The sequence below is a fragment of the Corvus kubaryi genome, unplaced genomic scaffold (assembly GCF_017639235.1).
Source record: "Corvus kubaryi isolate FWS band 111438036 unplaced genomic scaffold, C.kubaryi_AGA036_p1.0 62155, whole genome shotgun sequence".
Classification (NCBI taxonomy): Eukaryota; Metazoa; Chordata; class Aves; order Passeriformes; family Corvidae; genus Corvus; species Corvus kubaryi.
In genome coordinates, this window is record NW_024581442.1 from 2,072 (window position 1) to 12,662 (window position 10,591).

The 10,591-nt window shown below is 67.8% G+C and overlaps 1 protein-coding gene across 1 annotated transcript; it reads right to left on the reverse strand.

Annotated features, from left to right (window-relative positions):
* Positions 1-1,322: 1,322 nt before the first annotated feature.
* Positions 1,323-3,404, reverse strand: LOC121672441 (ephrin-A3-like). The gene is made up of 4 exons (XM_042045085.1): positions 3,130-3,404; positions 2,443-2,508; positions 2,248-2,325; positions 1,323-2,111 (listed from the first exon to the last, which is right to left on the reverse strand). The coding sequence occupies exons 1-4, from the start codon at positions 3,302-3,304 to the stop codon at positions 1,990-1,992; spliced, it is 441 nt and encodes a 146-aa protein (XP_041901019.1). The 5' UTR covers positions 3,305-3,404; the 3' UTR covers positions 1,323-1,989.
* Between the last annotated feature and the right edge of the window lie 7,187 nt (positions 3,405-10,591).

Sequence of the window (10,591 nt, forward strand, 5' to 3'; positions counted from 1 at the left end):
CAGGAGGGATCCTGCAGGCAGAGCTCTCCATGCCAGGGCGATGACTGCAGCTCTTGCACCCCTCCAGGGCACTGGTCACCTGAGCTGTGCCAGGCTCACTATGCCACGTGCCACCAGCATGGCACCACCCGGGGACAGGGACTGTGGCCAGTCTCTGGCAATCAGCACCTGGCCGGATATGGCCCTTGGCAGTGGCGGTGGTGCTGCCCCAGCCACACCATGCCCACCCTGCCCTGGGTCAGCAGACAGCTGCCAGGGGCACCTCAAGACCCCGGGAGGGGGTCCATGGCAGGGACTTCAGCTCCGTGTCGGGCCAGGCCTGTCGGAGCACGGGGGGGGACGTGGGGAAGCCGGCGCCTGCTGGGAGCGCTCCCAGGACCCGTCTGACGGGTTCGTCGGCTCTTCCCGCACCCGGACAAGCCCGGGCCGGCGGGACACCCAGCCACCGCCCAGCAGCGCCGGCTGGGTGGGGGAGAGCGGCTGCCCCGCCGCCACGGCTGTGCGGACCCCTTTCCCCAGGAATCCACACCGAGAGCGGGGCCGCAGCCCCTCATCCCAAGCTGCCCTGGGAGGAAAGTGGCTGTCCCCTCCCTGGGGCCACTGGGCTCCCCCAGCCCCGCACGCTGCAGGGTCAGGAGCCCACGCCTACTCCCCTGTGCCTGTGGGGGCTGTGGGGGTCTGGTTGCCTCAGCAACATCCCCCTTTAGATGAGACCCTATCCCCAGGCACAACCCAGCCCCCCACATCCCCTTGGCTGGAGACACTGTGGGGGAGATGAGAGCGTCCCCCATCCCGCAGGAGCTGCCAGCGCATGCCAGATCCCCCCAAAACAGGCAGGAGCCGGCATGCCCGGCAGAGCCAGACGCGTCGGGGGGGTGATGCCGGAGTTCCCATGGGGCTGCAGCACCCCATGTCTGCTCACTCCGTGCAGCTGGTGAGGATGGCAAGGAAGGCTCTCCTGCTCCCGCTGCTCTCAAACACCACCCCAGCACCCCCAGGGCTGCGTGCCAAGGGCCCCCCGCGCTGCCCTTACCTGCAGGCGCTCTTCTGTCCATGCCGCATTCCTGTGGGAAGCACCGGGTCCCTGCCAGATGCTCCCTGTCGGTGCTGGGGGGTCGGTGGGGAGCAGAGCCGGTGGTGGGGAGCACCCTGCATCCCCCTGCCGGCGGTACCGAGCCCGTGGATGGAGCTGTTGTGCCTGGCAAGGCGGGTGGCACGGCGGAGGTCAGCGCTCTCCTGAACGCCTGTCCCGGCCGGAGCCCCCCCGGGAGGGCCAGAGCCCTTCCGAGGGCTGGAAGTGCTGCACGCCACCGTGACAGGGGTCCGTTTTTTTATCCTTTTATTATTTTTTTTTTATAGACTAAGAGCAGAATATGAAAATCACCAGCCAAAGCACTTGAAAAAAAGATCGAGAATGTTTTTTTTTTTCTTTTGTTTTGTTTTGTTTTTCCCCAAAAAGTGTCTGTGCGTTTGCATAGGTCAGGTCTTCACGGAAGACGAGAAAAATCCAACACGTTCGACTATGTACAAGCCAGCCCAGGGCCGGCGCCGCTGCCTATGGTACAGTATAGATATATCTCTGTAGTCGCTCTCTGTACAGTATGTATACATCTATATGGGTATGTACAGACTGCCCGGCCCCGGGGGTCCCTGCTCTCACCGGGCTCCCCCGCCCCACGGGGCAGCCACGGGGCACCGGGGGGGCTGCGGGCAGGACCCCGCGCCCCGGGACGGTGTCGGCGGAAGGTGCGGCGCACCCAGCCGCATCCCTGCGGACGTGGCCGCAATCCACTGGCGGGATGGGAGGCGAGTCCAGCCGGATCGGTGCGTGCCATGATCCCTGCCCCGCGGGGCAGCTCTGCAGGCGGCTCTCCGGGCAGGGGGTGGTGGTCCCGCGGTGGTTCCCCGCTGGCTCTCACGAGGGGCAGCAGGTCGGGGGGGCCGCACTCGGCAGAGCGGCGCTGGCCGGGCCCCCGCAGGCGCCGGGAGCTACGAGGCCAACAGCGTCATGAGGAAGAGCGCGGCGGCCACGGCCAGGGGCAAGTGTTCCCGCTTGGGGCTGGTGCCGCTGATGCTCTTCTCCAGCTTCGGCATCTCCGGGTTGAAGTTTTCTGTGGGGAGGAGCGAGAGGGTGAGGAGGGCAGCGGGGCGGCCCCGAACCCCCACCCCGTAGCTGGGGCTGCCCCAGGGGCGGCGGCGGGGGGCGGGGACACGGCGCTGCGGGGCCGGGGGCTGTGCCTGACTCACCCAGGTCCTCGATCTTCACCTCGGGCCGCAGGGTGAACTGGGGCAGGGTGGGCGCCAACTTCTCCCCGGAGTGCGACGCTGTGGAGGGAGAGAGGGGACGGGGGTCACGCTCCCTGGATGCCCTGGGGGACCCGCCAGCCAGCCACGCCGCCCCCGCTCGCCCACAGCCCCCAGGGTGGGCACGGGGGTACTTACTGGAGGCGCAGCAGACGAACACCTTCATCTTCAGGCAGGCCCGGCGATGGTTGTGTGTCGGCGTGGCTGCAAGGCAAGAGCATGCTGAGAGGGGCTCCGTGGCAGTGACCTGAACCCCAGGCACTCCGAGGCTTGGTGGGTCTGGGCAGAGGGGGGTCTGGTCCTGCTCAGGGGTGCGCTCTGGGCTGGGAGAATGCAGCAGTACCCCAAATCCTGCACCTGCACCCGAATCCTGCACCAATGCCCAGTACTAGCACCCCAGTCCTGAACCATCAGCCCCAGCATCCCAACCCAGCACCAGTATCTGGCACCAACACCTCAATCCTGCAGCAGCAACCCTTGAACCCCGATCCTGCATCAGCATCCTGCATCCTACATCATCATCCCCCAGCACCCCATCATGCACTGGCATCCCTGTCCACACCCCCAGCCTTCCTTCCATCTTTCCCCACATCCCCATCTCTCCCCCACGTCATGTACCCCCACCCTTGCTCCTTCAACCCCTCCCAGAGCTCCAGCTGCCCACTCTTGGGGGGGGAAACAGCTGCCCAATTTTGGGGGTGCAGGGGAACCAGACAAGGGGGTCCTCCCTGGGGACGCAGAGAGGCCCAACTGGGTGGGGGCACCTGAAAGGACCCATCTGGGGCTGGGGGCTGTGTGGGGGTCCCGCCCCGGCGCCCCACGTACATATGTAGTAGTACTCCTGCCCCGCGCGGAACTCGTAGCCCAGTGAGAAGGCGCTGTAGCGCTGGAACTTCTCCGAGAACTTGATGGGGCTGTGGGGTGCGTGGGGCCGGTTGCACTCCCAGCGCTTGAAGCCCTGGCTGGTGTTGCAGGTGCGGTACCCCTCCGCGTTCACCATGTACAGCACGTACTGCTCCAGCCGGTGCTCGGGCACCGAGGCGTTGTAGTGCGGGCAGTAGATGTCCAGGTAGTCATTGACATTCACCTGCACCGTGTAGCCCTCCCGCCGCAGGCTGCAAGGGAAAGCAGGGACGGGAGGTCAGGGGCACGCCCTGCACCTCCCCAGACAGTGTTGCCCTCCTCCAAGGGGATCCAGAGGCTGGACAAGGGGCAGGCTGCAGCGAAGGTTGGAACTCTGGGAACGGTGATACTCCCTGTTCAACCTCTGTTTGGAGCCCCCGACACAGTGGGACCCCTGCACAACCTCAGCTTCACGGACCCGTGGAGCAGAATCACCATCCTGGAGGGCACGGGCGGACTGGGGGGGGGCGGGGGGGGGACAGCCGCTGCTGGGGACGGGTGCCAAGCCACATGCATAGGTGGGATGGGCAAGAGCATGGGCGTACGAGACGGCGCTTCTGGGTCTGCCGGGAACGTGCTGACAGCCTCAAAGAGGAGACGGACACAGCACGATGGACAGACAGACCCAGAAGGGCATCATTGTCCCACAGGCACCAGGGTCTCCACGGGACACAGTCCCCGGGTGTGCGGGGGACCCCGGCATTCCCTGGCATTCCCTGGCATTCCCCATTTCCAGCAGCCTGGAGCCGACCCACCGCTGCCGCCCACCACGGCCCTGGCACGCGCCGCAGCTCGGAGCCAGGATTTCTCACCCTGCTCTGGCTAATCCCGTTAGTTCGTTAATGCCGTAAAGGGTGGCCCTGGGGGAGCCTCATTTACATTGATTAGGAGCAGCAATCCCCTCAGATCCACTCAGGAGAGGCTCCGCTGGCTCCTAATCCGCGCCCGACGGAAATCCCGGCCGCGGTAATCCTCGCCGCCGCGCTGACCCCCTGCTCCTGCCAATTAATTACCACCCGGCGCTGGCTCGGCACCGAGCCGCCGCGGCTGCACCGGACCCTGACCGGACCACGCTCCGCCGCCCGCTTCAGCGCTGCCTCAGGGGTCTCTCGCCCGCATCCCGCAGGACACGGACCGCAGCATCCCGGCACACGCGGCCGAGCTCCCCTGTGGAGCTCCAGCTCACGGCGCATCGCTCTGGATCACGGCCCTTTTCCCACCTCTCAGGGCAAACCCCAGACCGTGAGCCCCCAGCGCATCACTCCGAGTCCCCTCGGCCTTGGGGGGGGGGTCCCACCACCCCTCCCGGAGCCGAGCGGCTCCCTGGGTCTCCCCGGCAGGGCTGGGCAGGCAGCGGGCAGGGCTGCGCGTGCAGACGCCCCACCCTGCACCACCGCCCCCGGCGCTGTTTGGGGAGCCCCGGCACCCTGCCAGCACCCGCGGCACCCGGAGCCGAGCGTCGGAGACAGAACCGTAGCGGGACGCGGTATCGGGCGGCAAAGAGGGGCCCAAGAAGCGTCGCCTCCGGTACCGGGGGGCAACATGGGGGGGCTGACGGCAGAACTCATCACCCGTGGGACAAGGAGCGCAGCCCCACGCGGCCCCTCCCTCGCTGCGCAGCCGCTATTCCGGAGCCCATCCCGGCACCCGCCGGCAACTGCTCCGCCGGGAAGGTGCTGAGGCAGCCACCCTTGCTGAGCGGGCGCCGGGACCTTTCATCTTCCCCCTTTGATGTGGTGGGAAGGGGGGCGGGGGGAGAAAAAGGCTTGTTATTAAAGAAATGGCCCCAAGGAGAAAATTGCAATTAACTCCACGCGGGACGCAGAGCTGGGACGCCAGCGTACCCCAATACCAGCTGCCCCACACCGGGGCAGGCACCGGCAGCTGGGGCTCCCCGCGGCCGGGCTGCGGCTGTGCCATGGGACAGAGGGACTAGAGGAAGCATCACACGTGACAGACACCCTGTCGTGGGGTGCTGGGGAGCCGTAACCCCCCATTCCCTCGTGGCACCCAGCGCCGAGGCACAGTCCCCTGGGACCCCACGCTGGGGCTCGTTAAGCCACGGCTCATTAAGAAGTGTGGCTGCTGATAAACAGCCTCGCTAACGAGGCACCAAAGTCTCCCCCGGGCTGGGGGACACCAGCACCCGTGGCAGGGTACAGGAGCCCCAGGTGGAGTGGCAAGGGCCCCATGGTAGCGAATCCCACGGACACTGCCAGCTGCCACGGCATGCTGGGAGCCCACAGGCGTCATCATAAACTGGGAGTGGCTGGGGAAAGGCCCCACATGGGGAGAGCCACAGGGCCACCACAGCCCGAGGCACATCCAGAGGACCCCAGTAGCAGCTTTGGCCACAACACTGTGTCCCTGCCACGCTTGGCTCCTGCACGGTTATTGCAGAGCAGCTCCTCACGCAGCTAGATACCCCCAAACCCGGCAGCCCCCACAGTGCCACGGCCCAAGTGCCCCAAGATCTGCTGACAGCACCATCCAGGGAGCCCATGGGCCTTGTTTTGGGGTGGAAGGGCAGGAACAGACACTCTGAGAGAGGGACTCTGCCTCCTTTCTCACCGGCACCCATCCCAGAGCAGGCATGGGCTGCCTGGTCCCTGCCAACTCCACAGCTATCGGGAAGCACCAGCAACCTGGGTCGGGATGGACCCTCGATATCCCAGACTCCAGCAGCCATGGCATGGCCGGTGGGGATGGTGGGCTCTGGCAGTGCCCGAAGGGTTAAGTGCAAGAGAAGAACGGGCAGCATCACTTCTGCACGACTGCGTTTGTAGAGCAGGGCTTGGTGAGGCAGTAGTACCTTCCAGCAGCCTGTCATGCTGGGCAGATGGATGTCCCCTGGCAGCACCGGCCCCGGGCTCAGTGCCCACCGGCCCCGCACCGGAGGGACCCTGGTGGGACCCTGGCTACCTGGCACGCCGCAGCCACCGGTGAGCTGGGAGGCCGCTCCGCTCCCATCTGCTGCCATAAATCCGGGCTGCGTGCCGCACACTGGCTCCCACACTGCTGGGGAGCGCCTGGTGCACTGCAGCACGCCCCGGCAGCAGTGGCACAGCGGGGACCAGACCCCTGTCTGGACCCCCACACTGCGGAGACTCATTCCCATGGTGCTGGAGAGGCCTGGAGGGCAGCAGGGCCAGAGCTGGGCTCAGCACCCCACACTGGTGGTGCCAGTGGTGAGGAGCAGGGCAATGCGGGGTGTCCTCGATGTGGTGACGGCACGGTGCCCCCCAGCACTGGACAGCCCCCAGCACAGCCAGGCTCTTTGTTTGGCTCCAGCGCCTTCATCCTTTTGGCGCATCCGGGGCCCATCCATCACCCAGGGAACAAAAAAGTGCCATTGATTTACGAGTCCCCTTCCCGTCACCCCGCACCACAGCGAGAGGCAAAGGCGCATCGTCCGCTGTGGCCGGTTCACCCCAACGGACGGAAGGACAGACAGACCGACCGTCCGCCTGCACCCACCGCTCCGCCGCGGGGGAGATGGGGGGGGGCTCAGCGCGGCCCCCCCGTGCCAGCCCTCCCCACGCAGCCAGCGCTGCACAGTCACGGCGCCCAGACGGCCACGCACACGCGCGCTGGCTCGGCAGACAGCGCCTGCGACGCAGCCCACGCACGCGGGTGGCACCGAGCCACAGCACAGCCCCCCCGGCCTCGCCTGGCGCAGCCGCAAGGCGCGGGCGCTAACGGCATCGCCGGCACACGGTGTCCCCGGGGCCACCTCCCTGCGTGGGGAGTTGGGGCTCCGGGGGGGGGGGGGGGGGGGGGGGGGGGCCGGCGGGGGCTGCTCCCCACGTGGAGGGACCGAGGTGCCACCGGGCAGCACCGGGGTGACGGGCACAGGCCTCCCCAAGCACTGCGGGACTCCAGCACCACCCTACAGGTGCCCCCAACAACCCCCGTCACTATCGACGGCCATGCAATCCCCGTAATCCCGGCTAAAGCCGGCACCTTCCCGTGTAGCTAACAAGATCAATGAGGTTTCTAATTGGGTTTTAATTAAACCATCAATCTGCAACCGGTGACTCAATTACCAGCCCGGGCAGGAGCAGGTGGCCCCGGCCCTGTTGCACCCCGACACCGCGGCTGCTTCTCCCACGGGAACGCCGGCCGCGCTGCCGGGGCTCGGTGCCGCCCAGCGCCGTGACTCACGGGGCACGGCACGCTCTGCCCATGGGCACCCGCTCCTTCCAGAGCCGCGGCGAGCACCCGTGGATGGGGGGGGTGGCTGTGGTCCCCTGGGGACCAGCCTGGAGGGCAGAGCCATGGGGTGGGGGCTGGCTGAGCCCCCCAGCCAGCCTAGGGATGCCAGGGGTGGTGTCGTCGGCACTGTCCCCACATTCAGCCCCACAAGCAGGCACGGAACCGCCCCTGCTTGGGCACAACTGCCCCGCACCCCCACAGCACCTCCTGCTGGATGCCCCCAGACCCGCTGGTGCCTCCTGTTGTGGGTGACTCCATCCTCAGCCCTGCGGGTGCCAGCGGATGGGATGGGGGGATCTAGCCAGACACAGCTCCGGTGTTGGGGTCTGGCTGCTGCAGGGGAGCCCGGGCCCCTCCAGACCTGTTCTGCAGGGATGTGGTTCCAGTCCTGTGTGAGATGCTCCCCAGTGAGCCTGCTCCGCCTTGGGGCTTTCCAGAGCTCGCTCCAGCCCTCTCCAGAGCCCACTCCAACCCTCTCCAGAGCCCTCTCCCAGCCCTCACCGCCTGCGACGCAGTCTCGGCCAGATAAAAGCCACCTTTGAAGAGGTGAGCGTGGCGGCAGTGCCGGTGCTGGGGGGGCTGCGTGAGCTGGGGGCCTGCACACAGTGCCAGATGAGATAAATTATGGGGGGCTCACAAGTGGGCTCTGACCCCCGCACCACTGCCAGGGCACCCTGCGTACCCCATCTCACAGCACCCCCCCCGCTCTGCCCCCTCCCTGGCACCCAGTGCCCTCAGTACGAGCATCCTCAGTCCCCACACCGGAGTCAGTGGCACAGCGTGGCACACCCCAGCCTGCTCTGGGGTGCTTCTTGGGGTACAGCAGTATGGGGAGCGCTGGCCACGTCTGTGTCCGTGAACAGGGACAAATTGCTGTCCCCATCTTGGCATCTGGAACACCCAGCAGGGAGGTAGCCTCCACCGGCACCAGCATGCCAGGGCCCAGCTCGGCTGGGGACACTCCAGGAACCCCTGACCCTGCTCAATGGGTCACCCCAGGGTCACAGGCCCCCCAGAAGTCAGTGCTGAGTGGACATGACTGTCCTGCACCTTTGTCCCACAACACCAGGCCTATTCCTGGCAGGACTGGGGAGTGGAGGGCAGGGACGAGTCCAGGGTCATCCCACACCCCCAGGGCTCACTGGCTGCCACCAGTGGAGGTGATGGGACAGATGGATGGAAGGCACAGCTGGACCAACAAACCAGGCCGAGCAGGAGCAGGATCTGAGGATCCCACCTTCACACCTCCCCTGGGCTTTGCCAACACACCCCAAACCCACAGCACAAGGGGTGCTCTGCCTGCTTGGTGACCCTTCCTGGCCTCCTGGCACCCACAGCCACTCCTTGCGTGGCCAGGGGGCTGAGCTGCCACCAGCCCCCTGCTTCCCAAGGCACCGTCGGGACCACAGTGGGGTCTATGGGGTTGCTCCCTGGGTTGCCCCTCATCCTGTTGTCCCACCGAGGGCAGCAACAGGGTACCCAGGGCAGCATGGCAGGAGATAAAATAAATTTCTGGGGTGCCAGGCACTGCCCTCAAGGAGTGGCCGCAGCCAGCAACCCCCTCCTCCCCAGAGAGCCCCGCAAGGCCGCGCTGGGCTTGTTTATGGCTCCACTTGCAGCAGGGTTGCTGGGATTTGCAGGCTGCGGCCCAGGGAGCCTAATTCCCCCCGTAATTTATCTAATCCAGACACTTTGCCGTGCGCCTATAATTGCGTCCGAGCTGCCGCACTGCCTAACAATAAATATCAGCTCCGGAGTCCCTGGGACACGGCTCTGCCGCAGCCGCCCCCACCGCGCCGCCCATGCCCTGAGCCGGACGCTCGCGGCCGCGCCAGACACGCCTGCGCAGGGGGTGCGGGCATCTGGCTGCGACACCCCCGGCTTGGCACGGCCCGGGCACCGCCGGCACCCCCTCCGCCCTGTCCCTCGAGAGGTGTCGGGGCAGCGGCAGGTCACGGTGGTGATGGGGTGGGGACCCTTGCTCGTGGAGAGATGAGGGTGGGAGTGGTCCCACCCGCCGATGTCGTGGCAATGTCACAGTGTGGGAACGAGACTGGGGGTGGGGGGGGGGGGGTCCGGGCAGAGCAGGGGGGTGCAGGCGGATGCCGAGCGTGGTGGGGCGAGCACAGCACCTCGCCATTGTGCTGCGCCTCGGCACGTCGCACACACGCACGATTTATGGGGCCCGAGCTTCCGCCTGGCGACACAATCTCAATGGCAGGGGAGGGGGCTGCCGGGGCTGCTCCCGCCCTGCACAAAGGGGTGTGGGATGGGGGGAGCCCAGGAGAGCCCCTGCACCGACGGGCATCAGGAGATGCTCTGGCTGCATGCTTGTCCCCGCCACACCCCTGGGCACTCGCACCAGCGAGGGACGGAGAGGTGGGCGATGGCAGTGGGCGCAGATTCCCGTGGAGGGGTCCGTGGACACACCACAGGCACGCAGCCCCCCCTTCCCGGGAGGGTCCAGCCCAGACCGTCCCCACGGCACATCCGCTCTCAGGTGTGGGTGCGCCGGCGAGGGCAGGGGCAGCCCCGGCGCAGGGCGTGAGGGAGGGGCTGAGCGTCCACGGCCACCGACCCCCGACTGCTCTGCTCCCGGTGCGACCCTCCGCTCTCACGCCCCACTGTCCCCGCAGCCCCGGGAGCCACCGCTGCCGACCCGGGGGTGTCACTGCTGCCGGTCCGAGGCGGTGGGGGGCGACAGGCACCTGTCGGGCCCCCCCACCTCCGCCGCGCCGCCGGTGCCGCTCCCGCACCCAGACATGCGAGGGGCGGGACTGGCGGGGGGAGCGGGACCCCTGCCCGCCCCGGCGCACCGGGAGGTGGATGCCTGCAGGAGCCAGACTCTTCCCGTTGCTCTCGGTGGGTCAGCGCTGGCGGGGGGGGCTCTGCCCCCAGCGCCCACGACCCCCTCGCGCCCGTGCCGGGAGCCGCCGAGCCCCACCCGGCAGCGCGGCCGCGGGGACACGAACGGGCCGGGCGGCTGCCCCCCTCCCGCCGCAGCCATCCCCGCCTCCGCGGGCAGGGCGAGGGGCACCGGGGGCACCGGCACCCGGGGCCCCGCAGCCCCGCCCGCACGAGGGCGCCGCGAGGAGACCGGCACCGGGGGTCCCGCAATCCCGGTGTCGCCCGCCGCCCCCCGCGCATCCTTCAACGCGATCCCCGCCGT